At 40.2% G+C, this 14,341-nt stretch overlaps 1 protein-coding gene across 1 annotated transcript in view; it reads right to left on the bottom strand.

Annotated features, from left to right (window-relative positions):
* Positions 1–14,341, bottom strand: part of ctnna2 (catenin (cadherin-associated protein), alpha 2) — a 270,824-nt gene that overhangs the window by 182,092 nt on the left and 74,391 nt on the right. Inside the window, exon 7 of the mRNA XM_079279218.1 lies at positions 13,988–14,191. Coding sequence (XP_079135344.1) covers positions 13,988–14,191 — 204 coding nt within the window. The remainder of the gene's footprint in view (positions 1–13,987; positions 14,192–14,341) is intronic.

Here is a 14,341-nt window from a genome sequence, read left to right as displayed (position 1 = left end):
TTTATGAAGTCACCATCTGAGAAAGGTTTCCCGTGGCGGGCAATGAGTTGAGCTACCTCGTGGCTGCTATTGTGACTTTTTCTTGTGTTTTGTTTGCACGGAAAAAAATACTCTTATTGAGCTAACTGCCATTTAACTTTCTGTTCTCGCTCGGCACCAGTGTAGGCCGTGTCATCATCCGGGGCTAAACGTTTCTTTGATTGCTCTTATTTTGTGGAGAAGCTGCCTTGTTCAACACAGTATCGCCACCTAGTGGTGAAACTAAGAAGTACAATACAGTCAAGCGCAAGTTTCAAGTGTGGGCCATATTACATTATATTTTTAGAAGTTGCTGCGGGCCAATTAAAAATGGGCCGCGGGCCGTACTTGGCCCGCGGGCCGTAGTTTGGACAGCCAGTGCCTCGTAATACGACACATCAGGTACATGCAATATGTACTGTGAAACTTAATTTCAGCAAAATGTACTGTGGAAGTTTTGAAAAGGTCCAAATGTCAAATTGTGTCTACTGGTTGGGCAACATATGGTCAATATGAATATGAATCATTATCCTGTAACCGTGCCCATTCAGACCAGGCATTTAGTCTGTGCTTAGTAGCAGACCTGCAGCCTCATTAATAGCACATCGTTTTGTGAGGTAGCACTTATTTAAAAAATGTATAATATATACATTTGCTCTTGTGTGTCCACATATGCATATATTTAGAACCACTGTGTTGACTGTGTTTTTCACCTGCTCTCCTGTTTATATCTATTTGGTGTGTTTATGCAGTATATCCATTTGGGTGGGTTAGGGTTAACAATGCCTCAACCTAATTATTTTTTTTAAAGCTGCTGCTATTCTTTCTCAGAAGCTCAATTGTTTCACAAGTCGCCTTACATTCAGGATACTCGGTCTTTTTAAAGGGCATTGTTTATGTAAGGCCAATTGAGGGTGTTTCCTTATGCAAATTAGCCTTTTTCTGCACAAGCAGATGGTTGTAGAACAGGTAGAATGTATCATTGTTCACTGCATACAGGTGTGCATGCATTATATATGTTTGATTTATACCAACATACTTACTTGTGTATACAGGCAAGTCTTAAACACAGATATAGAACTTGCATGCTTTGAAAAATGAGGCCCTTGTTACGAGGATGTCTATTTTTAGCGCCAAAGACCCAAAAAAACCTCATCGAACACCAAGCTCACTTTCATGCAGCTCCTTAACAAACAGCATAGAATATGCAAGGTCAGTAATATACCAGCATGTTGCAGTGAAGCTTGTGCTAATATTTATGCTGCCATAAAAAAAAGTATGCCTCATGCGCTTCAAAATGTACGATTCTGCGTGCATTGGATTTCAAATTTTTCTGGGTGACACAGATATTGAACTGTAGCTTAAAAGGGCCTGATGGTAGCCTCAACATCTCAACATCACCTTCAATTTAGGAGAAGGCCCAAATGGAGGCAGAACTAAAGTTGAATATGGGTTTAGCTCAATCTGCAGGGAACGGTCTTGTTTATCATAAAGTAGCCTCAGTTACTTTGGAAAACTTCAACAACAAACCGGAATTTCAATAGTTTTATTGAGATTCACTTTACTATGAAATGAAAACATTTAATTTCTGTTACGTGCCATATTTATCGACATGTTAAGTTCAGTTGTGTACACTTAAACAACATAATGGGTCTCTGGAGGTTTTCAAATCAATGTGGGAGCTTTTGACTGATGAGAAGCTACTAAGCAGGCAACAGTACTGTCGAAAATGTTTTTCATTTATAATTAACTTCTTAGAAGCAACATAAAGTACAGGAATAAATCGTTTTTGTGTAAGCGTATGAGACTGTAAGTGTGCATAAGTGTGATTGTGTGGGAGGGCCCTCTGGAGAGACAATTTGCAGCAACAACCACACAACAAGATGGTAGAGCTGGTGCACACTGGTGAACGTTGTGTCTCTAAGATCTGTTTGAAACAATTTAAATGTTTTCATTTTGTTAAATGATGACCCTGTTTTCCTTTAAACAAAGAAATACATCAATAATGACCAAGTTAATTATCCATGAAGAAAATCAAGTTGTTCAAAATCTACGAAAGAACAAATTCCAAAGCATCCTAATTCAGTGGCAGCAACAATTACAGTCAATTTGTGACCGATCAGTGTTGATTCATGTCAAGATCCGTTCTAAACTTCCAATTGCAGAGCAGAGAGAGGCCTGATACAACAGAAAATAACTAATTGTTCATGCCCACTCTGAGATACAAATGCAAGTGCTTTTTTGGCCTTTGAATAGAGAAATAAACCGAACAAAATCAATAATGCATTATAAAAGAACAGGCAATAACTGGGTGTATATGCTTTAACAGAACAACAATCTATATCTTTAAAAGGTCAAGGAGCTATAAAGCCTCCTCAAACAGCACCATTCTTCCCTGACACGAGAGTCACCCATATTTCCCCCGTACTTTCGGGAATTATCACCCAGAAGCCATGAAAAAGCATTTCAGACCTTTTCTCCGTCCAGGTAATCACTTTAATTGTGACACGAAGATGAGTTTGTGCTGTTATATGGATCCAGAGGGTGTAATGAAATTTGACTCTGCTGCAGAGTAACAATATAATAAAAATGAGAGGGAGGCAAAAAAATCAATATGATACAAGCTCCATCTGTTTGTCGGTTTCATCATTGAACGTAATGAAGTCACTGGATACATTTTAAATTGATTAGTAATCGAAAATAAAAAATAAAGACAAAATGAAGAGAACATTTATTCACACCTTCTAACTAAATAGACATAATCATTTAGAGATAATGTGAAAATAAGTGTAGTGCCACATCCCTACTTACAACACTTGTTTCAGGGTCTCCCTTTGTTTTGGACCGGACCAATAGAAAGCTTTAAAGACAGCAGAGAGATAGTAGTACAATTACTGTGGAATTCAGAGGGGTCTCAAGGCTGGTATACATCATCCAAAGCAGACAGTAGAACAGAAACTCAATACAAACGTCTGACGTGACGCCTCAAATGGCAGTCGGATGTTTCCCATGAGAAGGGGAATTGCTCTGTGTTGGGGCACCAGTACATTTCACGAAGCGGCTCAATCACAGAGAGGAGAGAAGCGAGAGAGGTTAACGGGATGTGACTGTAGAGACAGAAAGAGAGAGAAGTCTAAGTAAGATGGAACAAGAGGAGTAATGGATGCAAAAAAACCTAATATGTGCCAGACCGCATGCCAATTTCTGTGCTTCTCTGCAAATTAGCTTTCAAAGACCCGGGTCAGAAATTCTGCCAGGAAAGTCCACAAATGCAAGAAGTTGACTTCACAATTCTTTGCAACTTTTATTTACCTTGCAGAAGTGGGGGATGAAAGAAACAGGGAAGAAAACACTGAAAAGTGAGGATGCAATTTTATATTTGACTTTGTAATTTCCCATCCCAAGAGTCATACATTTTAGAATTCTAATTGTATATCTACACAGGGCACAGTAGAGCACCATGCTGACAGCCTGTTTGAGATGTCGGCAAAATACACATTTGCTTTTAATGATACAATTTTGTAATCTCCACCAACTGATAGTGTGAAGACAAATGTAAATACACTTTTACTTTACAGTGGCTTCATCAAACCAGGCACATTTTTTTTCATCAATTGTTCTCACTGATAACCGTGGGGATAGCATCGTAGTTGAAAAGCGTGTTATTAGGATAGAATGCACGACTGCTCGCTGCTACATGACACCCTCCATGACTAACTCCCTTTTCCTCAAAAACGGTTGTGGACCAATATGAGTGTCTGGTCGGCAATGACAACAGAACTGACGATAATGCCTAATTAATGTAAAAACATCAAGAGGAATCAGTATGCACAAGCCAGCATGTGCACGTATACATGGATTTGCACATGCACTCAGCATTGCACATGAAAGGCACAAAGGTCACACATCCACTGGGAAATTGTGGCTTGCACGCTTGATTTCCCAAAGCATTGAGCCTCCTGCATCCATAACCCTAACATATGTAGCGGTTAATACAGTTAGATCACAGGTCTTTGCTTTCGTGTCTGCTCGCTGAATAATATTAGGGTTGATTCTATAGTTTGATCCAGCTATCAATGTCAATCACGTTAGCAGTGCTCAACACAGCAAGCCATTGAGAGTGGAGGGAGGGGGGAAACACGAGAAGGGCAGGCAGCTTTCTAATGCAATATAGCTGCCAGATCTGAGAGCTTTTTATTGCATTAATACGTTTCTGGATAATTCTATCTCATCTCCTAATATGAGTTAGCCTAAAAAACCCAATTAAAGTCTCATTTATCTGATCACCTCAATCGGAGATGGTGACATGAGGGCGTTTTGATAGCCATGTTATGATAGTTGCTTGCTCCCGCCTACAGAGGATTCCGTTTCTTTTCGAGCCACAGCGGAGCGTAATTGGAATGGAGAGCATGGCAGGCAGTATTCTCTGGGTGAAATTATAGCTACTGCTTGCACGATTGGTAAGCACACAGGCTAGACAAGAGCCGTATCGTGTTGTTTTCAGATGCAGGAGGAGGTGTTACAAAGAGCATTTCATAGACTTTAGGGGGAAATAAACTTTGTAATGCAGTGTGAGGATCCAAACAATCATTAGGTCCAGTTTACATCAATGATCAAGTCCAAATGACCTTGGATCAGTGGGGGTTTTCTTACAGATCTTGATCATTATGGTTTTGGGATTTTAAATTTGGCAGGCTTTTGACAAACACTGCAACATCATGCAGGATTCAATTGCTCTGATCTGTCCAAGCAAAACTGTATGAATACGTGTGTAAAACAAACATTCTATAAAAATCCCTCTGAACATGAGCTGCACCTGACTTCTATGATAAGCACCCAGAACCGTCCTTTGTACAACTGTATCCACCTATTCAGAGGTTGAGGGAGTTAAAGGATCGACGCTATGCCTCTCAAAAATACTCACCGGTATCATTAAGACCATGCCAGTTCCTGCTAATGTCAGCACAAAACAGGAAGCTGAGGCTATGGATACAACATGACCTAAACTGAATGATAAGCATATAGGGCTAACCAAATGTCCCGATTAGATTGAGGCAAATATTCTACAACCACTTAATATATAAATTAGTAATATTAATATAAGACTGAAATTATAAAAAGTAAAAAACAAGAAAATGAAGAACGTCCTTTGTGGATTTGCTTCTAACTCATTTAAACCACAAACATGGCTCTGGACTTTGTTTCTCTTTCCCTCCATCCTCGTCGTCTCGCTCTCTGTTTGTCTTTCCCCTTAATGCTGCCTTTTAAAAAGAGCAGATTGAACAGCAGACTAACTACTCTTTGGCAAAATTACACTCTATAATACCTACCAAGCACAGTAGACCTTGTATTTAAGCATTATTGCAGATGGGCAACAGCATTTGGGCGACTGTGGCTCAGTGAATAGCAGGGCCGTCTTTCAATCAGAGGGTCGGCGGTTCAATCCCCGGCTCCGGCTCTGCTAGTCTCATGTCGATGTGTCCTTGAGCAAGACACTTAACCCCAAAATTGCTCCCGTAGCTGTGCCTATACGGTGTAGACATGTGATAGAATTGTAAGTCACTTTGGATAAAAGCGTCTGCTAAATGGCTGTAATGTAAGCATTTCTCACATACATATTTCCAACAGGATAATTGCACTATATCAGAAGCATAATCAAAAGGGTTATGGCAATATCACAGACATAAATCAAACTTTACTCAAATGGCCAGCACCGTCTCTAAATCTCAACCAAAAAGAGTGCCTGCGGGATCTATTGTAGTCGGAGGTTTGCAACATTTGCATGCATGGCCCAAAAACGCCTCTCGGTTGTACGCCTCGGCCAACCAGTCAAGTAGTTCTGTACGTCCACGCCCGTCCAAAATATCATCACATCATCACATCATCCAAACAGACATTTGTGTGAACATGTCAGAATTTGCCCATCAATTATTGAGTTACGGCCAAAAATGTGTTTTGTGAGGTCATATTGACCTTTGCCCTCTAAATTCCAGTCAGTTCATCTCGAGTCCAAGTGCATGTTTGTGACAAATGTGAAGAAATTCACCGAGGGCATTTCCTGAGTTATTGCGTTCACAAGCATGTGAACATGATTTTTAAACATCAAAATCAGTTCATCCTTGCACGGCGGTGTACACAAGGCATGTTTTTCTTCTTTCCTTCCATAATGAGTAAATGAACAGAAACAAAAAAGATATAGTTCAGAAATCAAATGTATTATTTTTACATTTGTAATAGTTTTATTAAGTATTATTAAATGATTAAAACGTACGTTTAGTCAACGTCCCCATATTGTTACATGCTATACTACTGATTTCCCAATCCAGATCACACAATCTGTCCAAAGCCAAACACTGAAAACCGCTTCAGTGGTCGTTACCGCTGCAGTAAGTGTCTACAGGCCCACATTTTGCAGGGATGACACACACACACACACACACACACACACACACACACACACACACACACACACACACACACACACACACACACACACACACACACACACACACACACACACACACACACACACACACACACACACACACACACACATATACTGAAAAGGTGAAAACAATACCAGCGCTACTTGTTTCATAGTTGATGACCTACAATTATTTTGTCTGAAGGCATTGAAAGAACATTCAAAACAATGCAATCCAATATAACTGAATGGGAGTGGGGCTCGGCGATATTGCAGCATAGGAAGAGATGATCTTTACACCTTATGGGTCGTTTGGTGAATGTTTCACAGCAGGAAGCCTGTTTGAGCTTTCGGTCATGTTCCTTCACTTTTCTCCAACTTGTTCTCAGACTGACTAGTAAGAATAAAGTAGTCTGTCGAGTCTCCAGAGGGCCTTAAATACACTTACAGTTTTTACCTGGGCCTTCTGGTCAATCTTCTACAGGGGCTATGTCTGTGAGCCAGCCTTCAATGGCTGAGCAAGCCACGTTGTTCAAAGTGAGTGGTTTGTGCACAGTGGATTGCAGCTTGTCGTGTGATGCATTAGTTGTTGACAGATGGGAGGGAGGCCATGGAACGCTGTGGGGAACCAATGATTTATTGCCTGGCCTGGGACACTTAACGGGGTGTAAGTGCTGAGTCTGGAAGGACCATGATGTGAGGACAATTGGAAAAAATAGAGAGGAATAAACAAAGGGAATCACTGAAATGAGAGAGGAGGTACTGCAAACTTGCTCTCTAATCATTAAATGAAGATTTTGATGAACTCCGACATTAAAACCAGTACCAAATGAATACCATGCGGCAACATTTACATGCTTCTCTTAGAATAATAAGGGAACATCTATGGCCTACTAGTGAGGATAAGAAATGGACAGGATCACACAAATCATTGATTGTTCAATGTTATTTGTATTTAACACCCTGGATCTTGGTGGATTTCCTCCTTCGAGTGGATACTCGCTGCACACATCTCTACTGGTGTGCTGTAGATTGCTTATTGGTTAAACTCTGCTGTGCCATTCTCTTAATAAAGACATTTTTAATATGAGTTTATGAACTTAATATATTTCCAGCAGTGAGATCTGGCCATCATTGTAGATTTGTACGCTGTTAATTATTGTCATAAGTTTGAGCTAAGGCGTGCGGCAGATTTTTAAACTCCAGATGGCAGAAAGTATATTTTTAGAAAATAATACGAAAAACGAACAGAAGAAGAAAACTTATAGATTAAGTCCACTCTGGGGGAAACAAACAGGAGGAATGTGAGTGAAAAAGATACAGACTGAAACCAAATAAACATATTTTTCCTTCTTTTCCTTTTTGTGTTAGCTTTCCCTCACCTCACCACTCAAAGGTCACAGACAAGATCTACGTTTATATTGTTTTTCAGAAGCGACAACAGATGTTTAAGCGGCCCAAATCCCTAATGTCTACCCAAACACCGTTTACATCTACCATTTGGCCAAAATGAAGTAAAAGAATATCGACATCTGACTTTCTTTAAAACCCTTGATTAGCATGATCTGTCTCTGCAATCACACTAGATACATTATTATACTAGTAATTCAGCGTTAAGCTACTGTTGGGCTATTGTATGGATTCTTATTACAGCATTTCTAGATAAACAACATTTCTAAAGAAACGTATCACTTGACAAAGACACAAGCGACAGTTTAAATCCAAACATAGAAGACATGGACTTAAATTCTGACCTACAGTAATACCTAGTCCCCTGCGAGAGAACCTATCACTGCCATCATTTTTGATGCCCCCCACACAGCCAATTAGCCTTAGAAAACCCTGTCGAGGTAAATTCAGCCTCCTTGCATCTGTTACAGCTGTGCCCTTCAGCCAGCTTAGGGTGATGGACAGTGGAGCACATCGGCGGAGCTAGGAGACGGAAGAGGTATTGATCAGGTCTGTTTTGTTCAGCTTTGTTCTTCAAACTTTAGTGACACTGAGATCATGTTGCAGTGTAAACACAAGAATGATTAAAAACCCCAGCAGGCTTGTTTTGTGGCGGTACTTTGGCAGTGTCGGGTTTTGTTCGGTACAAATTCATTGTGAGGAGGTTTCTAGACAATGAGGAGAGACAGTGTGGGCAACTGCTGACTGTGTGGTTTATCTCGCCAGGCTGAGACGAGATGGTCTCAGATGGGAAGAGGCGTTTTACACAACCACATTGCCTCATTCATGTATTGTAACAGGCAGACGTTATCTTTACTTGTGCCTAAACAAAAAAAAATTAAGAAAGCTTTTTAGGAGTTCATTAACATTTCCTCTTCTACTAAACTTTCTTTTTGTATCAACTAGCACCGTAGATTGTATCTTGATGCAATTCATTCGTGAACACAGGCAGTCAACTGTTTTGTTGAGAAAAAAAAATGGTATTAAATACAACACATGCCCAACTGTTGGGAGAGGGGATTTCACTTCTCTCAGACATCTAAACAGTTCTTCTTTAAGATATAAGTATATAATGGCCTTTTAGCCCAGGAGCTCACTATTGATCACTACTCACACCTTCCCTTCCAATGCTCAAAGTTCAGTAGCTTTGGCTGCCCTCACTATCTCTCTCTTATAGTATTTGTCCTGACTCAAGTACCTTTATTTTCCCAATAAAGACAATTGCAGGTCAAGAAGATATGATCTGATGTGGACTGCACAAGCAAACACACAAGAAGGCCATCAGTCTCTCCCTGGTGATCATCCTACCTCACAACCCCCGTTTAGTTTGATGTGCCACATTCAGCTAACAGTGAGATTCGTACACTTGCTATCACACTCCCTAAATCCTTCTCTCTGCTGCTCATGGGCCTGCTGAAATGCCCGTATTCACCTGCCGTGGTTTCTGGCTGTGGCTATATTCTGCCCAGGCTCACTTGACCCAAGCTGATAATGCATTACTCCCAAGATCAATTGATAGATTGGCCCTGTCCGAGCTGCCGTAACTAAATCAGCTGCTCCAGATGATTCAGCACCAGCCAGGGAGCCGGGCCTGCTGTCACCAATCACAGATCACCAGCAACAGAGACAGGTATGGACATTCTCATGTCACTTGAACCTAATTTATTGCCAGCTACCACATTGATTAACCTTGTGCTGTGGTTCAAGCTTCCTATAAAAATTTGTATGTGGGCAGGGGCAAGGGGTGTGGCTGAATGTAGAAGCAGGAGGAAACATAAAGGCAAGGTAATGTGTCCATTACTTTTAGAAAACTTTGAACAACAGGACTTCTGTAGAGCCAGGAGCAAATTTGTCAGAGTGCTCACATTTAGCTGTGGGGAAGCCTGTGTCTGGATGTTTTTGTGATGAAAAATGGTTTCAACTGATACTTTCCATATTGAATGGAGAGCTATTTATATCCTCTGCAGCTGGAATCTACATCATTGACAAAGACGTCATTCATTATCCAAAATCTATCGTGGTTCCTCAGCGACTATGTTCGTACTTTTACAAGGATGTCTAATTGAGTTCAGACGGGATCCAGTCACTTGCCAGTTCAGTCTGTGGCTTATTCGTGTCACCATTTCTTGTTACCAGTATGGAATGCATAGTGTGCAAGTTTTAAGATTAGAATATGCATCAGCACTTATGAATCCTATCCTACAGGGTCCTACAATCAAACACTATGCTAGGACTTTTTACTGGTAGAAATCAGTCGGAGGTAATGTCTCATATTTGACAAAGTGAGTCTGTTATACAGCACGACATTAATGACATAATTCACAGATCCCCGGGTGCCTGAACTCTCAACCATTTGAGGTTGTTTATATATTTTACATTTTTTTTTTTGCCTAGACTGCAGTAAAACTACATAAAAAAACATAAAAAATGATTTTTGTTCAAGCAAAACGTCAGTCAGGGACACAGTAATGCCTACGAATTACATGTCACTGAAACTGACTATTTGAGATTGAAGATGTCTCTCAAAAAATAAAGGAATGAATGAAAATGTCTGAGAAAGAAAAGTAAAAAATGGCTCTCCTCCTACTGTGCTACGCAGAAAGGCATCACTCAACATCTTGAGTTAAGGTCATATAGTGCTGTTTTTAGAGAGGAGTTGGGTTTAACAAGCATTTGTTTCTTACAAGGAGATGTATTGCTATTTTAAGCACCTATATGATTTGTTGAATAACACTTCACGAGCAGGCTTGGTAACGATATCTTCGACATTCACTGTTTGTTGTTTTACATAGGGGATGCTGAGCTGAGAAGTATTTAGTTTTTTGTGTCTCTGTGATTTACTCCCTCTTCTTTGCTAGGACAGCCAGGGGCTGTCAGCAATCTCCCAGCTGTAGCCTCTAAAACACAACTCACGGGCCTAATGAAGCAGGGCACAATTACTTGAGCAAAAAAAGAGGGCATCTCATGTTCATGAACACACACATGATTTTTTTGTTTTCAGAGAGTTCGTAAAAGGAGAACATCTCTGTGGCTTTTACACCATAATCCATACACCAATGATGGCAGGCACGTTTTTTATGAATAACAGAGCCATACCATACATATACACATCACAGAGCCTTTGTTTTGTACATTAGACAAAAATAATTGTCATGTTTCTCCAGTGATTTTGCAGACTGATCCTATGAATCAACCACAAAAATAGAAATGTCTCCTGCTATGCTGCAACAGATACATAAAAATAACTGTTGTCATAACTACAAAATCAGTTTCCCAAGTAAAACAAGACAAACAAAGACAGTGATTACCGTTCAGATTATTTTTCTAAAGATTGAATATCTTTGAAAAGCAGAGCATTGCTACCTTTTGTCTGTACGTTGTGAGAAGTGGCGTGTAACACAGCGGGAGAGTGTTTTAAACAACAATCAAAAGAACAATAAAAACATGTTTTGACAACAAGTGAAGGTTAGAACTACTGCTGTTGCACTGTTAATATTCTATTACAACCAGAGAGGATCTCTAATCTAATAAGGACTCTGATCTAATGGCACCCTATTGTTTCTAGAACACTTCATGAGCCCAGACGCCACAACAAATACACATAATTAGGTTGAAGATTACATATACACAGGGCCTTTTGCCAGCAGGAGAACCGATACTGTCGGGATCAAGAGACAGCTGGCTCGCTAATTGCTCAACTGAATCGATCGTTAGAAGACAGTTCCAGCAGGTCGCGCGTGCATTATCATTAAGATTTTATTTTGGTCATCAAACAAAACTTAAGACACATTAAATGATGCAGGTTTAAATATTGTGGTTGTTTCTAATATTCATTAAAAAGAGCGTTTTTGAGAGCTGCTTTCAGGATGGCCTTGATTTTCACAGTGGTGAATGAGGTACTAAAGCAGTCTTTAAGGAGAAATCAAGTGCTTCACACTCTGGGTCCCTCCTTGACACAGCAGCAGTACTGATGGCCCACTAAAGATCACCAGTTCACATTTAAATCCTGCAAGTTCTCATTTCACCCATTTTATATTTGTATTTGTTTTACCTTTATTTAACCAGATAAGTCAATTGAGAACCAGTTCTCATTTACAATGGCGACCCAACAGGAAGCAAGTCGTTACAAACTATAATAAAGTATAGAAAAATCTCAATCAATCTCAAACAAAAAGATCATAACATGTAAAATATATAACCATAACCGTGTAATGGTTTAGAAAGGCAACACTAAACAGCTGAACAAAAAGAAGGGAACAGGTTCTTAAGAGAACATAAGAACATGTTAAGATAACTGTTAATTCTCCATTTACCACCAGCAGCATAGTAAAGGTATTAAAATCTCCTGAGCTTCTTCCTCCACAGATGGCTATATTACCCGCGGCTAACATTACCAAAGTGGACTCTGAGTCCCAGATTAGTAGAACGGGTACATTACAGTCATTTTGAACACAGCAATAACTCACCGACAGTCGAGGCCCATTTGATGTTATCTAAGAATTCAGGCTGGCCCACTGCCCCCACTGCGGAAGTTATAGGCGCTGCCTTTTCAGTGATTTAGGGCTTTGTTAAGGGCACCTGAAAGGTTGCCATGTTGATCGTGTCTCAATATTAACTTTACATTCATATTTCCATGAAAACCTTGAAAGAATGTATCATAAAAAGAAAAAAATAAGTTATGAATTGTTTTAATTCAATTTTAATTTGACAAGATAATTATATTATGTATGTATACATATATATATATATATATATATATCTTACAGCTCTCGTTGAACACAGAGTAAGCTGTTCTTTATCATCATGTAAGTCATCTACTCAGGAGTTAGTCTCCATGTATGTTTGAAGGTTATGCCGCATATGACCATGTTGTTGTTAATTGGCTGTCTTTAATCAGTTGATTGGAATAACGTACCCCACCTGTGTGGGTATAATTGTGATGAATTAACTTGAATGAGTTGTTTGTTTTCTCCGTGAACCCTTGAATATTCTATTCTATATTGTAGACCAAGTTTGTTTTTCCGGGTACACAGTCAAAATGCATGTGCATTATACTTTCAAGTATTCTGCAAACAGTTTTCTCTGCAGAAAAATGCAACGATGAGTTGCAATTAAGTACACTTGCTATTAAAATGATAAAACATTCCACATAGAACATTTCAGAAATTGTAGGGCTCCTGTTTAATAGCGCTATCGCAAAATCCAGCACAAAGAACAAAATGCTGTGTGCAAGGTCAATAACAGTGTATCCAAGTGCATCTATTACTTTTGCTAATCTAGAAATAGCTCACAGCTCTATATGCACAAAAGGGTCCGTTGAAGTAGAATATAACTTGGATGTGTGTGATGATTAATTCTTGTCTTGGCCAGACTCATAACCTTTCAACAGCCGTGCCAATCACAGTGGTGCGTGAGGAAAAACGGCTCCCCAAATGAAGAGGAAAAGTGCAGTGCGGCTTCTCCAAGAAGGAAAATACTGTTGTTGCCCAATAGGTTAAGAGTCGCAATATACAAACGTATGCATTATCATTGTTGTATGAAGCCAAAAGCCCATCATTTCCATAATAATGGGGACATGAAGTTATCAATAAATTGATGCTAAAATAGACCTGGTCCACAGACATCTTTTCTCGGCACGTCAAAGAGCTCATTTTCACCAACCGCTTACCTTTCACCGTCTCATCTCCTCCCGCCTTTGCACCTGTCGCACTACTCTAAGAACACAAATACCAAAGGGGTCGGCAAAGAGAAATTCGAGGTAAAGAACTAACTGACAAGTAACACGGCTTGCACAACAGCATTTGCACTGCTCAGAAAAATAATGCCACATATGTCAAACAAAGGACATAAGTTGGATTGAGTGGCTGAGCTAGCCTAAACAGAAGGCTTTTGCTTTAGGTGTAACACTTGATGGCAGGTGAAAGTGTACTGAGCGAGGTGTTTGGTTCTGCATTTCACCAAAAATGTAGTAGAGAAGACAACGGAGATCAGCAGCATGAGTGTCTGCTTTCATGATGTATGTGTGTTCCGAGGTGCGCAAATGAGCAAGTGTTGCAGTTAGCTAGTGAGTATCAAATTATCAGAGAGGACACTTACATTGTTCATGTACTCGCTCAACAGGTCTTGCAGGGCCTGTCGAACGGCGTTGCACTCAGCCACAATGCGTTCACGCCGGTCGTCACGTGTGCATGAGGAGTCAGCCATTAGCGCGGCACCACTTATGATGCTCTCCAAGCGCTCTTCCAGAGAGGGACGGAAACGAGCCTCGCTGAATGTCAGAGGGTCCAGGATGATCTTGTTCTGGAGGGTAAAAAGACACGTAGAGGGTCAGGACAGAAAGAAAGGCCCGTCTGGAAGAAGGCATTACCAATCGAGGACCGAACTGAGAAACTGTGATAAGGTGTAAATCAGAGTTCACCATTGGTGTGTGTGAAGTGGCTGCAGTGCATT

The sequence above is a fragment of the Melanostigma gelatinosum genome (genome assembly GCF_949748355.1).
Source record: "Melanostigma gelatinosum genome assembly, chromosome: 11".
Taxonomy (NCBI): Eukaryota; Metazoa; Chordata; class Actinopteri; order Perciformes; family Zoarcidae; genus Melanostigma; species Melanostigma gelatinosum.
The sequence above is the reverse complement of the archived record's forward strand: the minus strand, read 5'-3'. Positions and strand labels throughout refer to the sequence as shown.